At 43.3% G+C, this 23,566-nt stretch overlaps 2 protein-coding genes and 1 non-coding gene across 5 annotated transcripts; 1 reads left to right on the top strand and 2 right to left on the bottom strand.

Moving 5' to 3' along the window:
* Window positions 1-4,754: 4,754 nt before the first annotated feature.
* On the bottom strand, window positions 4,755-5,936 carry LOC115679996 (calcium-binding protein PBP1-like). Its single transcript, XM_030603741.2, has one exon. The coding sequence runs from the start codon at window positions 5,335-5,337 to the stop codon at window positions 4,966-4,968; it is 372 nt and encodes a 123-aa protein (XP_030459601.1). The 5' UTR covers window positions 5,338-5,936; the 3' UTR covers window positions 4,755-4,965.
* Window positions 5,937-6,535: 599 nt separating this feature from the next.
* Window positions 6,536-11,741, bottom strand: LOC115679981 (G-type lectin S-receptor-like serine/threonine-protein kinase At4g03230). 3 transcript variants are annotated; one of them, XM_030603724.2, is made up of 8 exons: window positions 9,873-11,739; window positions 8,771-9,250; window positions 8,401-8,547; window positions 8,098-8,309; window positions 7,808-8,018; window positions 7,416-7,653; window positions 7,158-7,308; window positions 6,536-7,057 (listed from the first exon to the last, which is right to left on the bottom strand). In XM_030603724.2, the coding sequence occupies exons 1-8, from the start codon at window positions 11,197-11,199 to the stop codon at window positions 6,749-6,751; spliced, it is 3,075 nt and encodes a 1,024-aa protein (XP_030459584.1). In that variant the 5' UTR covers window positions 11,200-11,739; the 3' UTR covers window positions 6,536-6,748. The 3 variants fall into 3 exon arrangements, with proteins under 3 accessions (XP_030459584.1, XP_056171424.1, XP_056171423.1); XM_056315448.1 differs by having other exon boundaries at window positions 6,962-7,057; window positions 7,178-7,308; window positions 9,873-11,741; XM_056315449.1 differs by lacking the exon at window positions 8,771-9,250.
* Window positions 11,742-22,629: 10,888 nt separating this feature from the next.
* Window positions 22,630-22,711, top strand: TRNAS-UGA (transfer RNA serine (anticodon UGA)). The gene has a single exon. It is a non-coding gene; the product is annotated as a tRNA-Ser (tRNA).
* Window positions 22,712-23,566: the final 855 nt, after the last annotated feature.

Here is a 23,566-nt window from a genome sequence, read left to right as displayed (position 1 = left end):
TCGCTAACCAATGAGTTCTCGATTGTCGAGGACCCAACGGGTCTCGACCTTGGAGGCTTTTATGAGGTCGATCCATCGGAACCGAATCTTAGGCAAGTTTTCGCTAATGTTTAAAGATGAATTATTGCTGCCACTTGAAATCTGCCAATGACTCCATGAAAAAGCACAGCAAGTTCCGTGAGATTGGGAGGAAGTAGCTGAGGAAGTGATGGCGATCTTTATAGCCACGTTAATGCATTACAAGGGCAATACGCACGCGCCCATACAGTACGAAAGAAAGGGGAAAACATTAACCGGGAACGAACCGATTGCCTGGCCGGGGGTCCCTCTTTTTGCCCAAAGAACCAAAGTTTGGCACAAAGGGTTGAAAACTGTGGATTCATAAGTGAACATGAATGAAGAGGCATTATTGCATGTCTCCTATCTTCTCTTACCTGACATTCACATGCACCACAACCACATATGCATTGCCATTGCATGGCCATGCTCCAAAAAAATCTAATGGTTCAAATATAGATTAGATCTCCACCCTTTTAGGGAATATTTCTTTTGAAGTATTTGGTGTATTAAGACACTTTATATACGAATTATGCTGAGGTTATGCCATATTGATTGTGGAATGAGCTAGTGGTCGGTTTATAAGTGTGTGGGAAAACCTCACCGTTCGAGTTAGTTTTTGGGGTGAGAGAGATTCAAGATCACTCAACACTGGTATCAGAGCAGGTTACCGACAAGTCTGGACCTAACAATCTCTTGGGAGACACGAGTTGTCACGGCTCCGATCCAAGCCTGATGTGTGAGGGAGGGATTATTAGTGCGAGGGAAAATTTCACCCTTTAAGCTAATTTTTGGAGTGAGAAAGGTTCAAGACCAGCTTACAAACAAGTCTGAATCCGAGTATGAGGGAAAATTTTATTCTTTAAGATAAATTTTGGAATGAGGGACGCATAAAACCATCCAACAAATTATAATTGAAATTGCCTGTTTGCTAAAGATAAAATAAAATTGGAGTGAGATTCCACTATCACAGCACAGTTTTTACCATGTGAATGATTTGACTCTCTACCAACTATTTGGATTGTAAAGTGAACTTTTTCCATACGTAAAGAAGAGGGTTAAGGGTTTGGAGGAAATTAAAGAGGAAAAAAAAGAAGAATTTCCCATCACTAATCAAAACTGGACGACCTACTTTTTTTTCTGGTGTCGGAGCGACTTTGGGCAGTCGAGTCCAAAAGCAAAGGCATATTATAATGACATCCGGACAAGACCCCATGATCGATAAAGATGGCAATTTTAGGAGGTGCTAATTGGAATTCCAAAAGAATAAACTAGTTTGTTTAATTCGATCAGAAGAGAAAAGATTCGTGCTTGTGAATTGGGCAGGTCAATTCGACCAAATAAAAAATGGGCAGGTGAAATTATTGCAAAAAGCAGTTCATCACTAGGCTACCACAGCTGATAAAAAATAGTTTTATTTATTTATTATCTCTTGTTTTGCTGAGATTTGATAGGCACTACGACGTTGCAAAGCATATTTATCACATTCGCATAATTGAAGGCCGATCTAGAAGTGACTAAAATTGGATTTTAAGGGCACCTTAAAATGTCAGGACGAGCTTGCTTTTTTTATTGAATAAAAAGCTACGGTATACTTTCCGGCGACCGCTTAGAAAAATATTATAACTTTAAAAAGATATAATATAAAGAATGAAAAATGCATGTAATCAAGTTAAACAAACAAAATTAAAATGCAAATATTGCGAAATTTGAAAGGAAAAAAGAAGAAGAAGTGTGTTGTTTTAAATTTTTCGTGGGTCGTGATTATGGTCAGAAATTAGAAGTATGAAAATGGTCTGCATCCTCTCTCTCTCTCTCTCTCTCTACAATTTATATTAGGAGGGAAAATGACAAAAATGGTTCATGAATTTTATTCCAATATGCAATATGATTCATGAACTTTTAATTTATTCAATATAGTCTATGAACTAATGTATAATATCGTTCCTGAACTTTTAAATTGTTTAATACGGTCCTTAAACTTTTGGTACATATTCAATATAGTTTGTGGACTAAATAGAACATTTATCAAAAGATTAGGGACTACATAGAATAAATTGAAAGTTCAGGGACCACATTATATGTTGAAGTAAAGTTCAGTGACTACATTGATCAAATTAATAGTTCAAGGATCGCATTGCATATTGGGCCAAAATACAAAGATCATTTGTGTCATTAATCCTATTAGGAGTGATCGATTTTAAGGTGGATAAATTTCAGTTTTTGGAACCTATAACCTATTCCGTACACCTTGGAATCCACCCTATCTATTTGGTCCGATTCCACAATTTACCAAGGAACCGACCAATATTTTTTTATTGTTTCATTTTTTTACATTACATTGGAAATTTCAAAAGAATATCGTTCAAACGTTACTTTATGCTTTTTTAAAGAGTGTTGTGTTGTATTCTCTATTCAAGAGCAAGAGCAAGAAATGAGAGAAGAGAAGCTGCAGTCCGAGAAATAAGAAAGTAATAGGGTTTGGGTTTTCAAAATAAGTTCCAAACAGCTAGTTCTCAGGTGGGTTCAGAACTTAGAATTGGGAACCAACTGGCATGGTACCGGTTCCATTTGGAATCGGGAATTGGACCAGAATGAACTGGGTAGGGCTAGTTCAATTCTGGTCTCGACTGGACTCTGAATCGGTGCTCACCCAATATGCCCTTTGCTATGACAAAAAAATGTGAAAAAAGTTGTTACAATAATGAAATATCACTAGCCTTCTTGAAACTTAAAAGAATAGAAGTGAAAATTGTGGAAAAGGATAAGCCTCTAGTCGATCAAATCCGACAATGACCAGAGCAAAGCTTTCAAGGTAGCTAAATGTCGAGGCAATAATTAGTCATCACTTTGACAATTGTATTGTCATTTAGTATAGACTTGATTTGATTTGCAATTGCAATGTGATTTAACGGGAGACAGTCCCCCACTGCCATATTCCCCCCATTGTCTATGTCCCTCGAATCATATCAATTTCTGGGACTAATTTACTTTATTCGACTGCTTTTTAGCTCCCCCATCAAAGGTCATGCACTATGTGCACCGAAAAGTTGAATGGGATTGATTGGTGAAAACTTTGGGAAAAGAGCAGCTCTTGCATGAATGATTTGTCAGAGTTTTATTAAGGTAATCCGCTGAAAACTCTTGTCCTAATGTGGTATGCATCGAAGTCTACAATAATAGTAGAACAGTGTACTTCTCGCTGGAGAGGAAACATTCCACTTCTCGTCTAGTAGACTACGAAATCAAGGATCGCCCTCGTGTGAGATAGTACACAATGGAGAGATCGACTTCGATAATCGAGTAAACATGAGGCTTGATGACTCATATCCAGCCTCCCCAATCTCATTGGCTGTATAGAGACGAGATAGCTCGCAGGCTCTGCGAGGTTTCATTCCAAACGGTTAATCCGAGCAAGTGTGGGTTTGTGTTATGTCACAAAGAGAAAAGGATTGCTGGCTCATTCGGGATACGGTGTAGATATGTTCCGACCTGCCCTTGAGAAGTGGAGACGCAAACTCCAGGAAAATTATTTGCTTGAATAATCCCGTGCTCCTATTCTAAAGCTATTTCTAAAGATGAACGATTTCGCTCGCAATAAAGTAAGAAAAATTTTGCTAATGTCTCGACGAGAGAATGTAGATCGATTGATCACGCAGAGAACGTCGAAATGAAAAGCGCGAAAATATGGCTGAGTCCCCTGGAATGGTTGTCAAGCAAGCATCCATTAGGAGATACGTTCAAACTAAACGAGCATGATGACATTGAAGTGCTTCAGATGAACATGGACAGAGAGCGAGAGAGCTGATGCATCTTATGCTTCAAGGCAATGAAATGCTGTCAAGAGGTTGCAAACGGGGTTTGGAGCTGTCTCAAATAGCCCATTGGACTTGGAGATTGGGAGATAAGGAGCTCAAATGGGCCACCTTGAGAGAGAATGGACCTGGTGTTTTCCCTCTTCATTTTGTGGTTTTTCTCCCGTGACAAAGACCAATCTGAGCTGATCTCCAGGGACACCGGGACAGCATCAAAGATGGTCCGGCACGTGGGGACAAGGAGCTGCAAAACTCGCGAATCTGACACTGCCATTCGTTCATTGAATGCTTCTCATTTTGGCCCGGTGGGATCCTAAAGCCTGCGTGCAGCAACGGATTTCAAATGACAGATCCTTTGCAATGCTTACTGATCTCCATTGGGGTTCATCCAATCAAAAACAAACAGGAAAAAGGGTATCTCCTTGTGCCGGCCATCTGGTACAATACGCCAACATGAAATGTGTTCTTTACATTTGATACGAGGGTTCTGCAAAGTTCGATGAGACTTGGGGCATTTCAAAGAGGTTTTGTGCAAGCACAAGGGGCAACTGGGAAAAAAGCACAGTTCAAGAGTAAATTTGAGATTTCTCGTAGCAATACATAAGGGACATTTTGAATTTTTTTCCTTCATTGGAAATCTGGGAACTTCCTATATAACATGATGCATAGTATAAGATCCGCTCCATGTTGTTCCTTCACATTTCGGAGCTCGATGCAGATAGCGGAATAACATGGATGTAAAGTTTGATTCCGCGAACTTAATACATATCAAGAATCGGTCGACCGCAATGACCATAATCAGGATCGGTGGAGATTGGTTTTCGGGTGGATCGATTCTTGACCTGGATTGGAATTACAGCGGTGCGGCAATTGCGAAAGCCCTTTCAAACATCACAGTAAATCCATCATTTATTGCTTGATGATGATGTTGTTCTTGATTTTTCTCGAATTCAACATAAACCAATGAAAAAATTCAAAACAAAGAGGACATAAGTACAGGGGCAAAGACTAGAGAGAGGAGGAATCGAATTCAGATCTCCGGCCAAGCAAAAGTCGCCTCTCCGATCTTCTTTTTCCCGGAAAGCCATACGCTTCACGACGACCTCTTCCTCCCTCTCCTGAACTCGCCCTCGACGATCTCCTCGAACCACGCCCTCGACTGCTCCATCAGCTCCGGGCTCAGCCGGAACATGAGGACGCAGAACTCCATCTGGCTCAGCACCCCGTCGCCGTCCACGTCGCCCTCCCGGAGCATGCCGGCGAGCTCGTCGTCCCCAAGGCCCTGGAGGCCCAGCACGGCGCTGTTCCTCCTCAGGCTGTCCAGCGTGATCACCCCCTTGTCCCTGTCCATCAGGAGCTCGAACCCGTTGCACAGCTCGAGGATCAGCCCGTCGCCGCCCAGCTTCTCCGCCATCGCCGGCAGCATGTCCTCGAACTCCACCCTCTTCTCGACGCCGCCGTCCATGGCCCGGATTCAACGGAGCAAAAAAGCCGGAAGCTTTCCTCTTTCTTTCTGGGCACGAAGAGCGATGCGATCGTGGGTAGCTCTGCTTTTCGATGTCGATGAATCGAACGCAATGCGTGCAGACGAATTTATACCCGGGCGCGCGTGTAGATAAGAGGGTGACATAATATTAAAGAAAGAAAAAAACGGCGAGACCGCCATGGATGACAGCAAAGGAACAGGGCGTCATGTTGGTGGTCGGGGTGGGTTGATTCCCTCCCCGTGCAGAGCGAGACAGACAGCTCTGTTTCTGAGAAGCAATGTCGGGGGCAGTCCCGTCACTCCCCCGCGCCACGCACCGCTTCCGTCGAGCACCGCGAGGGGCAACCCGGTCAATTCGCGGGAGCCGTGTCTCCTCGAGCAGAGCTTCCTTGTCTGGGTTGACTTGCGGGGTGGGTCGTGCCTGGATGCATGGGTACAGGGTGTACATCTGTTCACATGCAGAGGCAGAGAGGATGAAGATGCTGCGGCACACGGGGTTTGACAGTACTACTCTCATTTTTTAGTTCTAATTGTCTAACTTTGGTTCGGAATCTTAGGAACGGGTCTGTTTTGCTTCCGCATTATTCTGTTTAGTTTATTCAAATGCAGGTCGCGAGGATCAAATTCAAATGGCGCAACCAGAAATCCGAAATTCGCTGGTAGGATCATCACCTCCTCAAGTCAAGCATCGAGACTCGTTCTACGGATGATATGATTGATGATTACCGATCACCACGTAGAAAATACATGCCAACTTGTGTTTTTCCACGGGATCGGTATGGATTACACTGTTCCTCGACGATCGATTCAGCTGGTCTACTAGACATTTTCGCGTGAAGACTTCTCAGATGCGGAAAACCATGGCCGTATCTACGGCCATTAGCATCTGTTTGGTCAAATTTTGACTGCTGAAATAAACAGCAAAAGAAGGAAGTTGAATAGCGCATGTACGCATTTCTTCAGCTGCAAATGGGTTTGCACTTGTCTTGTACGCGTACACTAAGCACAGAACATACATCTTGGTAGAGCAATGGAAGATTATAATTAATACATCATAACTCTTGACGATCAGACCTAATCGTTTGACATACTTGATCTAATTTATAGGTCCGGATACGAATCTAGACAAACTGCTGAAGAATGTAATATCAGTTCAAGCTCGAGTTGAACGTGACTGAACCAATACGATATGGCCATGTAGCTGATTCGTCCAGTCAAATGAATGATATTATACATTGTACAGTACATCTCCACAAGAAAAGCATTGAACGTAGAGATCAAAATTGCCTCAACACATTTTCAAACCAACAAATGATTGCATCGATGAGATTCATTTCTAATGCACATGAATTCGATACCGAACTAAAAAGTAGGGCCCGCGCTCATTCTGCTACCGGCCGTTCACCAGAGTAACTGTCAGTCCATTGAAAGAGCAGCTTTCCAATTTGCTAGACGTGGTTGCCCTACTCGAGGGGCATCGTCTCACGACAAAAGCCGGTTGCTTAGGGGTCGGAAGAGTAGCAGTTTCGTTGCCTAGCATGAACACCGCATTCGACATGGTGGGGCGATCGTTCGGGTCTTCTTGTACGCATAATAGCCCAAAGTTGACGCACCTCAGATACTCGTTCGTGTTGCAGCTTTTACGGAGTGTCGGGTCCATCAAATCCAGCGCCTTCTCTTCTTTCCACAACAGCCATGCCTGACATTTTTTTTTTGAAGTTCCAGAATCATTATGTGTTGGGACATAGAAAGAAGGAACTTACTTAAGATGCATATATAGGAGTCTAATTATCACTCACATAGCCTAAGAGACTCAAACCTTGCTCAGCCTGATAGAATCCCGTGTTTCTTTTCCCGCTGAGCACTTCGAGTACCACAACACCAAAGCTGAAAACATCGGACTTATCTGAGAAGAATCCGTCCAGTGCGTACTCTGGGGACATGTAGCCGCTGCCAAGTAAATAGTCAGTCATATAGTTAGAACATGAAAATGAGAGGAACATCAATAAATTTAGCCTTCTAGGACCAGAAAACAAGGGATAACTACTACTACTCACTAAGTTCCGACTACTCTCTCTGTGTTCACTGATGTTTCTTTGACTCCAAATATCCTCGCCAATCCAAAGTCGGATATTTTGGGATTCATCTCCTCGTCCAGCAGGATGTTGCTCGTTTTCAGGTCCCTGTGGACGATTCTCAACCTAGAGTCTTGGTGTAGATACAAAAGCCCCCGGGCAATTCCGAGTATGATCTTAAAACGCGCGTTCCAATCCAATGACACGCATAAAGTCCTATCTGCAACATATTGATATATCCCATAAGGAGCATAGAACTTAGATTATGTTAAAAGAATTATGGGCTTGCCTGAAATGTTGATTTTTGAATCGGTTTGTTTGGTGAACGTACTATAGGAGTGAAAGAGGTTAGTTACATGAGTATACAAACTAACCAAATATAAAGGAGTCTAAGCTTTTATTGGGCATGTACTCATACAGCAAAATCTTTTCATCTTCTTCCACACAGTAACCCAAAAGCCTCACGAGATTCCGGTGTTGAAGTTTGGCGATCAAGACAACCTCGTTTTTGAACTCCTCGAAACCCTGACCAGAAAAACTCGAGAGCCGTTTCACTGCCAATACTTGTCCTCCAGGAAATTTGCCCTGCTAGGAGAAAAGCATTCTTTTAGCTGTGTGGCGAATTGAAGTTAAGCTTTTAACTGAGTGATTGGTAATTAAGTACCTTGTAAACAAGCCCAAATCCTCCCTGTCCTAGCTTGTTTATATTTGAGAAATTATCGGTAGCTGCTAGTATGCTCTCCAAATCATAAGACGGAACATCAATCCCATTTGTACTATTCTCTTTGAACCGACCCGAGTCGATCAATTCTTTAACTTGTCTCTCGCTGTCATATAGTTGACGTGCAGAATATCTCCTTATGTTTGTCCAGTTCTCTGAGTAATGACAAAAGCGGCACACATCAGTTGCTGTCCATATGAAATAGAGTTGAAGTCACGGCCAAAGAGCAGATATTTACTCATTTACCTTTTCTCTTGCCGGAGTTTCTCCTATGTATGTAGAGAAAAGCAACAGTGCTTAAGAGAACAATCAGAACAAGAATACACGCGAACGTTATGGAAATGATGACAGACGGTGGCAGCTTTTTGCTCGATAGACTTCCATGCTTGTTACCTGCAAAAAGGACTGGTCCTTTAGTTGGAGACAAGCCGATGCTAGTCTATCCTTTCTTTAGGCGACAAGCAAGTCCAGAGAAGTACGTAATTAGAACTATTGCTAAACACTCAGAGTAACTTGAAAGCAATGAAGATGATTGACTCTGATTCTATCAGCTGGGTACTAGCTGTCTATTTAAGTCGTTAGATTGAACAACATTTTTAGTTAATAGCATGCTCACCTCTAGTACAATTAAGGGATAGAGGATTCCACCGAAAATTGGGTTTGCAGAGACACCTCCTACCATCTAATGTTGTGCTACAAGTTGAATCGGGCCAATCTGTGCAGTCTGTGGATGTAATGCAGGTCGGCTCCGGTGGTGGATCCCAAGTAATCTCTATCTCGTCTATGCCTCCTATTAAGGATTTGGGTTTACTGCTTGTTTTGCCACCGCACGAGCTTGTCAAGTGAAAAGGCAGAGACCAATTGAATTCCAGGACCTTGCAACTATCTGCTTGTTTCAATTTGATAAGGAATTTACGTGATTCGGGGATGATTCGTGTCACTTGGTAGGTGCCATTAGGCAATTTGAAATCGACTGTTCCTGTAGATGTGTTGCAGTAGAAACTACTATACATGGGGTCTCCGCATTGTGATCCAGTGCTGAGGGGATATGGAACCAGGTTTGTTCCACAAATTTCACAATTTCTAGCTGTAGATTCTGCAATATCAGCACATGGTAGGGAGTTTTAGGAGCCATGGAGTTCAAGTGGAAATGTTGTAAATGCATAGATTTAAGGTACATATATGGACACTGATGCTGTTTTCACTCTGAGATTGACAGGCAGTTCCTTTTAGCGCACTTCAGAAATGCAATCGATCATCATAATAGAATCTCTTTTTGTCTTTAAACACAAGGGCATGATCAGAAGTATCTTGTGACACTACAATAGAACTGTCAAATGATTTTACTAGTTACCGTACCAAACAAAGGATGGTAATGTTTGTCTGAATTCAATTTTTTATTGTTCCCCACGAACTCAAGGATGTTGAAAGCTCGAAATTCATTCGAGAAAGACACGGACATGTATTTAACGTCTGAATTATCCAAAAGTCAGTTTGCTGAGATAGTTCAATATATAGTGAGGGACTCGCACTCCGATTATTTCTGTACCATTGTACCAGGAATACAGAGCAGAATAGAGACTTTTTGTCTCACCAGCTGCATAAAAGGGCCAGGAACGTTATTGAGGATAAAGCTCCCAAAATTAGCCATTTTCTTGTCAATTCTTTTTAGTGTTGAGTAGTGAAGTAGGAGACCGTTTTAGGATGAAAAGACTTACCTATATCAGAAACTGCAACACGGATGAACAGATCGCGGCCTTCATCATAACCGTCCTGAAGATTATTAAGATTCTCTGACCAAATCCAGCAGAGCCCACCACCTGAACCTCCATGTGCCGCAGCAGATTCGCCTTCTTCAAATGAGTAAGCCTGGCACTGGCAATTATTAAGGCACTCTTTCTTGCACTCCATTTCGTCTGCAGCCACGAATTCTGAGTCCGGCTTTCCCACTTTCATCGCCTTGAAACTGAGGAATGTCTCGCTCCCGGCGCTCTTGCTGCACAATATCGACTTCCTAATGCACCCGCCAGAAAAGTCCCCTGAATTCCACAAGTCCGGTGAGCTTGGATCAAAACCCGGCAAGCACTTGCACGCCACATCGGCATCACTGTTGCAGCTTCCGAAATCCCCACACATGTTATACACACTGCATCTGTCCCTCGGCTCCGCCCAAATGAAAGCCCAGACCTTTTCCGTGTCGCGCTTTAAGTACTGAACTTGGCCCGAAACACTCATGATCAGCCTCGTATCGCTGTACATCGACGATGTGAGGTATGGGATGGAAGCGTTGTTGTCTATGCTGGTCGTGAAGTTGGACAAGAAGTATGAGATCGAGTATGGCATGTCGTCCGAGGTGATGAACTTCCCCGAGACTCCGCTTTTCCAATACCGGATAGATCTCCTCCAGACCACAAACTGGTACTGCCCATCTTGATCCAGCTGAAAAGTGTAGTTCCCTGGCGACGGGTCGTCGTAGCTTCGCCACGAAGTGAGGGTCATGTTCTCATCCATCTTCATCCCCGGAAGGAACGTGTCGGTCGGGTAATCAAAGCTCTGCCACAGAATCCTCATCCCCAAGTGAGACTCTGGCTCTCCACTCTCTCCTCGTCCGGCCACGACTAAATTACCTGTGTCCTGTAGCTGAACTTTCAATGCAAGACGTGATGATTCTTCAAGATTTGTTGCCCAGTAAGATTTTCCAGTTTTGTCCAACACTTTGAGGTTACCATCTTGTGCCAGGGTCAAAACTCCACTCACATCCAACACAGGGTGGTCTCTGTTAGCAACCCAAACTACGGTCCGTGGGTTGGACTCGTAATACCATATTCCGAGGTACCTTCTGTGATCAGAGCCTGAGCTTCCATTGGGGCTGAAGAAGCCAAGTTGAAAGGTCTCTCCATCAGAAACGAGAGTGTCTCCGTGTTCATCACTAAGTGGACCGCCAAGTGTCATGTTGTCTCTAGCAGAAGAACAACACAACAGACTGGCAATGATGATTGCTGTCCTCACGATCCATCTTCTTCTTTTAAGTGTCGTAAATCTCATGATCCTGAACGAATGATGATGAGAGAAAGGTGGGTCTTTGGGTCAGTTCAGGTCTTGGACTGGAGACAAACAGTGGCACTTAATAATGTCTTGAAAGAAGTTAAAAGGAGAAAAGGTTCCAAATGTGGCGCTGCTCGGGAAGAAAAGCTGACCACTGCCTTTTGCACCATTGACAGTGTTGTCCACCGAAAGCAGAAATTTAACGAGCGTCAGGTTGCAAGAGGAGATGATGGCTGTGAGGTGATGCTAATGAAAACTGATGACTCGTGTGATTTGGGGAAGACGAAGTGCCTCAGCACATCAAAATGCCTGTGTTTCAAGGAGTGCGAGGTCTAAGGTTTGAGTCATGTAAGGTGTAAGCTCTTAGGATAGCGTGACCTCTAAGGTCCCGGAAAAGTAAATCCTAGCAAGTCCTTCGCCCCCACATGAATGGCCTACACCTTTGGTCAAATCTGTGTGCCTGGCATCGTGTTATACTTACCGCATCCGCGCATTCGGCAGTGTGTATTGCTTATACGACGGGCTCGTTAGCTAATATTTGCATCTCTCTAGCATTCTTCCTTTTCTTTTTCCAGAAAAAGGGCGTCGCTGCTTTTGAAAGACATTTAGCAAACGCTTCGTAGTTGCAGTGCTGCTTCTAGAAAACTATAATATCCAATTCCAAGTTGCTACAACTTTAAAACATGCATTACTAAACGCACAAAGTACAACACTTCAACGAAGTAAGTGTTGGACAGCTTTGATTATATCCAACATACTTTCCATCCACCGACATATTTATATCATAGATAACATGACAAACGAAGTTGATCACGGTACAAATAATGCATTAAGCCGATACTTTTCTCGGCCGAACTTAATGAGGTTCTCATTAAAAGTTAACGCGTGTATGATCTAACCAAATGTTAGCTCATTAATAACCTGTAATTAGGAAAAACAAAAGTATGATAAATTATTGGGGGCGCAAAAGGGGGAGCATTAGGTCAAGATTGGTAGCTGATGTTTATGGTTTGTTTATTCACCCCCTTCTTTCCCGTTTCTGGGATCAACATGTCTGCAATCTTTAAACTTTAAACACGGATTACGCGGGGTCTCAGTTTCTTGAAAAATCAAAAAAGTTAGAAACGATCATGGCTAAATTCTTGTTTTTGGCTCTTTCTGGTTTCCACCCAGCAGATGGGGACCTCCCTCCACTCCCGTCAACATCACAAGTGGATTTAACTTTGTAAAGTCGAATGGACAAAGAAACACGTGCATGTCCTCGGCGCAGATGGAGACAGCGAAACCTAGAATTGGCTGAAATTACGACCCTTCTCAATTATTATTACGTGCTCATTCTAAACATCAGTTCTTGGCAATAGGGTTTGATGATTCGACACTTTCAGTGGCCGTCTCATTCATATACCAGCACCCTATGTAGATGAATGTTCGCAGGAAGGTGCCGGCAAAGGTTGAAAAGAAGATGATCACAAGGCCACAAATGCTGATTTGTTGATTCTTTCATACACAGGTGCAGTATACAGAGTCCAGCGAGAGAAGTGACTGATCCAAGGAGTTCCGTTTTCTTTGCGCCCTTTGTTTCGCATGTGGGACATCACTCCATGCTAATGTTGCTGCTGTCTTCTTTAGGACGTTGTGCCAACACGATGATTGAGCACTCGCAAGTGAGCACAGAAACGTTTAAGGAAGAAAGGGAGCACGGATATGGTGCTTTAAGGGACCTTGAATAAGTAAACTTAGGTTTACAGAATAACGGAACATATATAGATGATCAAATCATTAAGCATTTAGCGAACTGGAGATCCCGTGCGGTAGTGATGGACATATCGTTTCTCGATGAAGCTGGGTATCTTCACTTTTCAAGAACTCTGATGTACCGGCATGAATTTCACCATGCCCTCTTAAGCTTCATTCTTCTGAAACTACCATGGAAGTTAGCCAAAATGGATGGAAATCAAAGCCTTTACGTGGCCTGCTCAAGGTGAAATGATGCGGATATAGATATCTAGGAACGGATTTAGAGTGGGGGGAAAGGCAACATCATAGCTGTAGTTGTGAATTAGACATGAGTGGGCCAATAAGTAAAGGTGACACATCACGGGAGCTTAAGAAGGCAAGAGGAAACTCAAGAAAGCTTGCCCATTTTCCCTGATGATCTTTGTCTCGTAGCATTTGATTCGCTAACTTTAGAACGCAGATAGAGAGAAGTGGGGCACGAGAATGATTTGTTTGGTTTCTGGGTTTCTTCTGCCCGACAGGGACTTGGATTTACCTGCGAGTTAAAGCTTATGCTAGGGTTGACGATTGCGGTGGGGATCGATGTTGTTATGAGGTGACAAAAGGCAATTGTACTAACTTGTCGAGGGTTGAGTTGACGGGCATGCGAGATGATGACGAGGGCTAGGCGTATGGATGACGAGGTTGACTCATGTTATTGGTTTTGGATCGATTGAAAAATTATCGCCAAAATTATTGAAATCTTAAAACTGTCACCAGAAAAAGTATATGCGAATCTACATGTCAACGTATGTATATTGTGAAAGTTTCAAGTGATCGGGATTGAAAAAAAGTCAAATTAACTGCATCGTGGGATTTAGAGTAAGTAAAAACTGAAAAGTAAAAATCTGTCCAAACACATGATACCGTTACGTGGAATGATTGTATTAGACGGAAATTGAAATCAATTCATATATCTTTGGAAGGAATCTCTTGCTTTTCAAGAAAATAAATGGGGTCATAATTTTTAGGTATTAGCATAAAACGTGATGAACTAATTTTTGTCAAAGAATGCCTTGATTTCTACCAGAAAAAGAAGGTGAACTTTTGTGAAAGTTGAAAGCAGGTGATAAGCAATGTAAAACGTTAAGAGTTTAGAAAATTGAGCATGTAATAACCGTTTTATTCTTTGGGGAAAAAAAAGTTGCAAAGGTGGCTATGAGCCATTCTTTTGGATATTGAGATCTTATGCAATTGATTCAATTATTTCCTTAAAAAAGATTATGAAACATTGTGCTTCAATTTTTTTTTTTTTTATAACCCGGGAACCGCCGTACAGCCGACAGCCGGCGTTTGTGCTTCAATGTTAATAGCAAATCACGACATTAAAAGCAAAAAAATCAAGTCGATTTACCCCCTAACTCAAATAGGAGTTGTTAATGCCAAATTAGTTGGTAAACTCTAATTGAAATTAGTAATTTCTAAAAAGAGTTAATAAATTTCGAAAGTTGTCAGCCAAGGCAAATCAAAGTGATACCTCAATTTTGACAAAAACAAGTGATATCTCAATTAAAAAACAGTTTGTGAATTAAACAAAAAAAGAAAATAAATGTTGGTACGAAGCAACTTACTCTAAGTTAGTAACCGAAAACTAGCTGAAAACTTAATCGGAAAAAAGCGGTGCATGACTCACATAGATGTTTGTAATTTCTTATGGTAATTGGTAAACTCAAGGTGTCGGTAACAATTATATATAAAAGTTTATAAATAATAAGATAGGTTGTTTCCTTACAAATTGTCAAAAGCCACGCAATCATCCGCACTAATGACCGAGTTCTTTGGTCATACAAAATCGTAGTAAACCTTACTAAATATGTTTAAAGAAGACTATTATGGGTGCGTTTGTTTTAGGAAAAGTATTTTTCGGAAATCCGTTTTCCACACTTTTTCACCGAAAATGATTAGTTAACCGAAAATACTTTCCGATCAAGAAAAACATTCATGTATAAAATTAGGAAAGTGAATTCCCTAATCTAAGAAGGTGAAAATACTTTCCGAAATTACTTCCCTTTACTTTTTTAATATTTTATGCTCTTCTTTCTTTTTTTCTTCTTTTCTTTTTCTTTTTTTATTTTTAAAAATAAAAATATTTAAAAATTCGATTTTTTTTTTTGCCAAAGATAAAATCATGGGATTGAAATCATTTTCCAAACATTTTTCAAATGAGATCCAAACACCAGAAAATATTTTCGATCACATATCACCAAACAAAGGAAAACTAACTATTTTCCTGAAAATTAATTTTCCGGAAAATATTTTCAAAAAACGTTACATTTTTCGCGAAACAAACGCACTTTATGTGACCAAATGAAAAGAAGGCTATTTGGATAGCTTACTTATGAGCATGTGATGACTCGATTCTAATTCCAATTTCGAGAAAGAAAGCTAGCTGAGCTAAGGAGACGCTCGAATTTCCAAGGTAATTATTTAAATGATTCATTCAGCGTTCGACCCACAGCTCGAAAAAAGAGTTTGACAAAATCGCCTCCCAACAAAGTCAATGGTATTCAGACAAAATCATGACTCTGTTGAAAGAAGCTTTCTGCAGCAGTGGAGTAACCGAGATTGACCATATATTTCCAGGCTATCACATCTTTTGGACCACCTGAATTGCAAGATTCAAGGCAATGATTAATTTGTTATTACCTAAGTCCCATTTCTAATGCAACCAAAAAAAAAAACAGTCATCTCCGTGCCGAGAAACTTCTGTCGCTAAAGCTGTAGACTAGCGTTCTCTTCTGGTCGCAATGGCGGACGTGAAATTTTGAATGAAAAGGGACGTAAGCTAAGAAGCCCTGACCTACAAGGACGAGGTGCAAACATGCCGGATGAAATTTGTAAGAATGTTGTATCGAACACCTAGCAATTGAGATGGCAATGGCCACTGTTGGGCCCTCTATGGTGAAGGGACGTATCGAGAACCGAGACAGAACGGTCACGCAGAAAACAGAGAAAATAGACGATGCACGAATTTACCCGGGTTCACCTCGATTAGGGTTACGTCACCGCAAAGAGATTTCACTATGTTTTTTTCGATTCTGACCACTCAACTCGTACAATGATCGGAAAAACGAGCAAAATATATATATGCCCCAAACGGGCCCAAAACCTAAACCTATATGAAATCTCTTAATCTCGCACTATACGGGCCAGCCCAAACCCGTTGAGGTTTCGGGCGCCGCCCCGAGCCCCCGCTCCACTCACCGGCGAGCGGGCCGCCATGGCCAGGCGGCGGAACCCTCGTCGGGGCGCGCCCGAACCCCCGCCGGACCAGGCGTAGGCACACGTGTCGGGGGCGCTACCCCCGAACCCCCGCATTCCGCACGCATGGGTCATATGTCGTCGGACAACACTTCAGTTTCCCTAAGCTCACATGGGCGTACCCGGTGTGAGAAATAAGGGTCCCCGAAGTATTCGCCAACTCCAACATTCTCCCACTTGGTGGATACTTCGCGCAAATGAGGGCCTTTCCAATATCATTCTTCTTCAATCCAATCGCAGTAGAGCACCATTCAAACTTCGCACCTGTGACGGCTTTAGTAAGGAAGTCAGAACTATTTTCTACCGTGTCAACCTTTACAAGCCGAACCTCTTTCTTCTCTACCTTTTCTCGGATGAAATGATATTGTATATCAATGTGTTTTGTGCGTGAGTGAAATGCTGGATTCTTAGCTAAATAAATAGCCCCTTGATTATCACATCTCACCTCTATGGCACCTTGCTCAAAACCGAGCTCCAAGCACAACCGCCGTAACCATACGGCCTCTTTTCCAGCATGAGTAAGAGCCATATACTCAGCCTCAGTAGAAGAAAGCGCTACCACGCTTTGCCTCCTGCTCATCCAACTCAATGCAGCACCAAACAATGTGAAAACATATCCGCTAGTGGACCGTCTACTATCAATATCTCCACCCCAATCAGCATCTACATGGCCTACGATATCAAACATGTTTCCATTCCCTGTACCTTCAAAACATAAAGAAAAATTCAAAGTTCCACGAAGATACCTGAAAACTCTTTTGATCGCATTCCAGTGTTCTCTACCTGGGTTAGACATGTATCGACTCAAGACTCCCACTGCTTGGGCTATATCCGGACGCGTGCACACCATAGCATACATCAAGCTACCCACTGCACTCACGTATGGAATTCGTGCCATCTCTTCAGCTTCTTCATCCGTTTTTGGACATTGTTCCGCAGATAGCTTGGTCCCTAAAGGTATAGGGGTACCAACAGGCTTGCAGTCTATCATATTGAATTTCTTCAATATTTCTTTTATGTATTTCTCCTGCCCTAGCCACAGCTTCCGTTTCTCACGGTCCCTCCTAATCTGCATGCCCAAAATAAAATTTGCAGGCCCCAAGTCTTTCATTTCGAACTTTTTGGCCAGCAAACTCTTCACAGAATTCACCATCTTCACATTATTCCCGATCAACAACATATCATCCACATATAGCGTGAGAATGACAAACTGATCGCCCGTTCTCTTCACATAAACGCAATGGTCAGAATTTGAACGCACAAAATTAAGCTGGAGCATGTACGTGTCAAACTTCTGGTACCACATCCTCGGTGACTTGCTTCATCCCATATAAAGACTTTTTCAATTTGCACACCAAATTCTCCTTTCCTCTTACTTCAAAGCCTTCTGGTTGCCTCATATATATCTCCTCCTCCAAGTTCCCATGAAGGAATGCCGTCTTTACATCCATCTGTTCTACCTCAAGATCATATGCAGCTGCTATAGACAGAACAAACCGTATCGAGGTCAACTTCGCCACGGGAGAGAAAATCTCGTCATAGTCAACTCCCTCAATCTGAGAGTACCCCTTGGCTACAAGCCTAGCCTTGTACTTCTCTACAGTCCCATCCGGTTTCAGCTTTCGCTTGAACACCCATTTACACCCAATTGCCTTTCTATCCTTAGGCAATTTACACAAGCTCCATGTTTCATTTTTATCAAGCGACTGCATCTCATCTATCATTGCGAGCTCCCACTGATTCGCATCATCCATAGATCTCGCCTCTTTTACAGAACTAGGATCATCTCCGGTAATGCTCAAAGCATGAAACGTACTTAAAGCACTAAGTGAGTATCGAAGTGGTACCTTTCTTTCCCGCGTCGATCTCCCGAGAGCCGGCATGCTATCGTATCCAGGGTCTTCATCCGAATCTGCATCCTCGACTTCATTAACCGAGTCCCCTTGCTCCGATTCAGAATCAGACTCTACTAGCGTGCCTTGTGGAACCATCTCCACAGTTTCAGTTTTAGGACTTTCTTCAAGCACTACCACTTTCTTGGGCTCATCACCTTTCTGTGTGCCAACCTGGGGTTGTGATTCACGAAAGACAACATCCCTGCTATATACAATGGTCTTTGATTCTGGATTCCACAGCTTATAGCCTTTGACCCCTTCCTTGTATCCGACAAATATGTTCTTCTCAGACTTGTTGTCAAGCTTGCCCCGCTTCTCCTTGCGTACATGAACATATGCGTCACACCCGAACACCCGAACATGGGACAGATTCGGCTTCTTCCCAAACACTGCCTCATATGGTGTACGATCCTTCACTGATGAGGTCGGTGACCGGTTCTTCAAATAACTGGCTGTGGCTACAGCTTCTGCCCAAAATTCTGTCCCCAAACCTGCCCAACTCAGCATGCATCTTGCCTTTTCTATGAGTGACCGATTTAATCTTTCGGCTACCCCATTCTGTTGAGGCGTATATGGAGTCGTCTTCTGCCTTGCAATACCATTATCCACACAAAATTGCTCGAACTTATCCGAACAGAATTCACCTCCATTATCTGTACGAAGGACCTTGATTTTCCTGCCCAATTGGTTTTCAACCAAAACCTTAAATTCTCGAAATTTCTCGAATACATCTGATTTACTTTTAATAAAATAAATCCAACTATATCTCGAAAAATCATCTATGAACGATACATAGTACCTGGATCCTCCAATAGATGGAGTCGGAGTAGGTCCAAAGACATCGCTGTGAATCAGCTCGAGAACCTCAGTTGCTCTTGTACCAGTGTGTTGGAAGCTAACTCGGTTCTGTTTTCCATGGAGACAGTGTTCACAGAACCCGAAACCCATAGAGCATTTTGGAATTCCTTCTACCATCTGACTTGAAGCTAAGGTAGACAATCCCTTTTCTCCGATATGCCCTAACCTCTGATGCCACAACATGGACGTATCATGTCCATCTTCCTTGGCCTCTTCAGAAACGAACCCACTACCAACAGTCACTGTTTCCCCGAGCAGCTTGTATAATGTCCCGTAACGGACTCCTCGTGCAATCACAATAGAACCTCGAGTCATCTTGCACGAATCCTTATCACAGCTAAAAATAACCCCCGAATCAGCCATCGTACCGACTGATAACAAATTTCTACTCATCAAGGGTATGTGCATCACGTCTGGAATAGTCTTCACCGTGCCATTACTCATCCTCAGCTTCACCCTGCCACGCCCGACAATTTGAACTGCAGTATCATCTCCGAGCATGACATCCCCACCATTATATTGCTCATATTCACAAAACCAGTGTCTATGAGGCGTCATGTGGTATGAAGCACCGGTATCGATCAACCATATATCCTTGTCTGACTGCGCCATACACGCAGCAGCCAAATACATATCTCCCGCATCGACCTCCTTTTTACCCGAGGATGATTCAGCTTCTTTCTTAAAAACTGGCTTGTTTTTACAGTCCCGCTTCACATGGCCCCACTCTTGACATTTCCAGCACTGTACCCTCCTCTCCCTACTCTTCGATCGCCCACGAGATTTGGATCTGGGTCCTCTCGGATTCAGAGTCTTCTCTGCTGGCCTTCCCCTAGCCGCCAATGCCTCTTTACCGGAATTTCCTGATCCCTTTCTTCGTGTCTCTTCCGATAACAAAGCAGAACACACACTTTCATACGATAATTCCTTATCCCCACCACCGATCACCACAATCAGGTTATCCCATGAATCCGGCAGTGAACAGAGCAGTGTTATTGCCTTATCATCATCTTGGAACTTAACACCGATTGATACGAGTTGACTAATCAATGTGTTAAAGTTATACAGATGTGCAGAAAACGATTCGCCCTCATGCATCCGAAGATTATACAGCTTTTTCCTCAAAAACAGCTTATTAACCAACGACTTACTTTGATACAGCGACTCCAGTTTCTGCCATAGGTCCCTGGCTGTAGGTTCCCCCATCACGTTTGTCAGAATCGAGTCTGCGAGACAAAGCCGAATCAAACCCTTTGCTCTCCGATCAATCCGATTCCAGTCTTCAATCTCCTTTGGATCTGCCGGTTTGGAAGTTGAATCCGTTTCCTTCACCGCTTCCTTGCCTATCACAACACCAGGTTGTGCAGCAACAGGCCTTTCCGTTTCGATTGCCGACCAAAGTTCTCGATCACAGAGAAGATCCTCCATCTTCATCTTCCACAGATCAAACCGCGTTCCGTCGAATTTTTCTATCTCAATTCGTGATCCTCCTGACATCTCGAATAAACCCTAATTCCTCGAACAACTCCGGCTCTGATACCAATTGAAGGGACGTATCGAGAACCGAGACAGAACGATCACGCAGAAAACAGAGAAAATAGACGATGCACGAATTTACCCAGGTTCACCCTCGATTAGGGTTACGTCCCCGCAAAGAGATTTCACTATGTTTTTTTTTGATTCTGACCACTCAACTCGTTACAATGATCGGAAAAAGCGAGCAAAATATATATATGCCCCAAACGGGCCCAAAACCTAAACCTATATGAAATCTCTTAATCTCGCACTATACGGGCCAGCCCAAACCCGTTGAGGTTTCGGGGCGCCCCGAGCCCCCGCTGCTCACGAGCGGGCGGCCGTCCGTACCGACCGGCAGGAACCTCGTCGGGGCGCGCCCGAACCCCGCTCACGCCCAGCACAAGACGTGCACGTGTCGGGCGCCGCCCGAACCCCGCATTCCGCACGCATGGGTCATATGTCGTCGGACAACACTTCGGTTCCCTAAGCTCACGTGGGCGTACCCGGTGTGAGAAACAAGGGTCCCCGAAGTATTCGCCAACTCCAACATATGGGATCTCGTTCATGCCCGTCATTTCGCTAGTTATATCCACGAGTAAGGTCCAGTCGTACAGAACCCGATGGCATGCCCTAGAATTAACCCTGATCACGAGCCTACCGATCCAGTCAGCATGCCGAGCGGCCAAGGCTCGAAACACAGTTTTGGGTGAGCGTAGGGCGAGATGTTTCCACCCTACATCGGCCTTCTTTAGCCAGCCGAAAGCCCGAACGGAGAAAAACCGATACTTCTCGATTCATGGGCGGGTTTGATGAAGACTTCTGAGCTCGACATCTTGTCCGACTCGCCTAGACACACCCATTGGTCGGGTCTACATAGGTAGCATCACGTCCGTGGTGATCGCCGATATGTTGGTTGGAAACCGGTCGTGCCGCGAGAGAATTTGATTTGCAATTGGCCCCTCGACTTTTCTCGCACGACCACAAATGTTTTTTTTTTTTACTTTGGGCAAAACCCCACATGGAGTTGAATTATTTGCAAAGGCAAAGCGAAACCAAAAGTCAAGGTCCGGTCGTCGGGCTTGTCGTCCCGCGATGTGGTGATGCATGTGTCCCCTCCCCTATTCGCTGGCGACGGCAATGAAAATTGGTGCACGGTGGGGAACAAGATTTGACTTCTTCGCAACTTTGGAAGGTGCAACGCAGCTCTCTCTCTCTCGAGGAGCTGGTTTTTCCATGATTAGACATTCGAATTTTTGATTTTGCGACAGCCAATCGCGCGTCGCGAACCGACGACGGATGTGTTGGAAAAAAAAAATCAATAAGAAAAAAATGAAATCGAATTTTGAGACGGGGAGCACCCCGTTTTTAGAAATTATTTTACCTCGTAACGTTACTAATGGATATTCATAAAAATCCTTCAAGATATAAAAAAGTCTCGAACGATAACACCAGATAACGATTATGGTATTTTTCAAGGAACTCTCATAGAGAAACAATTGAAAACAGTGGCGGTATATCTTATGAAAGGAACGAAAATAGAAGTTAAAAGTATTGAACCGGAAATATTAAATAGACTGAACAGATACGATCTTTCAAAGGTAGTATCTTCATTCGTTTACAAACAAAATACCAACAAGATGCTCGGTTCCTTTGTTTGTTCTCGATTTTCCCCGTTAGGTATCCCTAACATTTCCGAGTACTTCTTAAGCAGCCGACGGCTCGCCAGATCGCCGCTCCTGCTTTGGCCGTCGAATGGCGACTTCATTCCCCGGCACAAGTCGTCCGCGAGTGATTTGACCTCAACTCGCTGACTTCATCCCGATCCGAGCTTAAATAGCTTCGGCATCGAGCTGACTCGGAGCTTGAAAAAACAAAAAACATTTGAAAGCGACATTGCGGGCCGGACCGGGACGTTCAGCCTCGATGCGTGCCAATCAAATCTACGAGATTAACCACGCGAGAAGCAAGAATTAGTTTCTCTTACCGCCGTCGAACTTCGATAGCTCGAGCTCAGTTTTTAACTGCGCGTTCATTTCTCATCAGAATCTTACATTCCACGGTGGCGTGAGCGAAGTGTGACTTTGTTATATATTAAAATTGACGAATGAAGTAGCAAGAACGAGTCGATATGTCCGAGTGGTTAAGGAGACAGACTTGAAATCTGTTGGGCTTCGCCCGCGCAGGTTCGAACCCTGCTGTCGACGTCCTTTTTTACCTTAAAATTCTCGAATCATTTTTTTATTATTTTATTATTCCAATTTTTGTGGGCCTTCTTTGCACGTATTGTTTGGGTCACTCGGCCCATTCCGAAGGCTCTCTGGGCTTCTCTAGAGAATTTCAGCCTTCTCGCATCTTGTGAAGTTTGGACTATCACCAACAAAAAAAAAAAACAAAGAAAAAAAAAAGGTCTAATCACTTTTCACTCTTTTTTTTTTTTCCATCTTCAGTGACAAAAACTCGAATTCTTTCCCCTTTTTTTTTTTCTCCCCCTCCCGGTTTCTCCCGAACATTTCGGTTCGTTTCGCCCGTCTCACGACACCGTGAGCATGTCGTGAAACCGAGATGAAAAGCCGACCGTGTCAAGTGAAACGCTCAACCTCGGCCAATGAGTCGACCAAGACGCACAACACCTTGAAAAATAGTGAAAAATGTTCAAGACCTCGTTTTAACAAGTGCTTTGAGATTCTTTTCTCTTTCTATTTTTTTTATTTAGCCGCGTCGGGGTCGGCTTTCACGCGCTTCGACGAGTCCGCCTCCCCGGACGATCTAACTCGATGCATTCAAAATTACACTCTACGAGAACTCTGACATCAGCCCGAGATATTGTATTAACCATGCTTAAGAATTAAGGGCGTGCAAAACGGACAGCCCGAACCGGACCGGACCGGACCGACCGGTTTGGTTCCCAATTGCAAGGGGGGAACCGGACCGACCACAAATACTTTTTTTTTTTACATTTTTATCTCTTTAAAAAAATTAGTAAAATGTGAACTAAAACCCTAAGTCTACTTCGTTGGCGAAAAATTAATAAAATGTGAACCAAATCATCAACGTAAATT

Source organism: Syzygium oleosum, unplaced genomic scaffold, assembly GCF_021117445.2.
Source record: "Syzygium oleosum isolate NSW1041296 unplaced genomic scaffold, Sole_v2.1 Sole_v2.10, whole genome shotgun sequence".
NCBI lineage: Eukaryota > Viridiplantae > Streptophyta > Magnoliopsida > Myrtales > Myrtaceae > Syzygium > Syzygium oleosum.
This window is presented reverse-complemented; position numbering and strand designations above follow the sequence as displayed.

Coding starts and splice junctions, on each gene's coding strand:
- LOC115679981 (XM_030603724.2), bottom strand. CDS start 11,199: ATGAGATTTACGACACTTAAAAGAAGAAGATGGATCGTGAGGACAGCA. Junction 8,548..8,770: donor ATCCCTTAATTGTACTAGAG/GTGAGCATGCTA, acceptor TCCTTTTTGCAG/GTAACAAGCATGGAAGTCTA. Junction 8,310..8,400: donor AAACTCCGGCAAGAGAAAAG/GTAAATGAGTAA, acceptor GTCATTACTCAG/AGAACTGGACAAACATAAGG.
- LOC115679996 (XM_030603741.2), bottom strand. CDS start 5,337: ATGGACGGCGGCGTCGAGAAGAGGGTGGAGTTCGAGGACATGCTGCCG.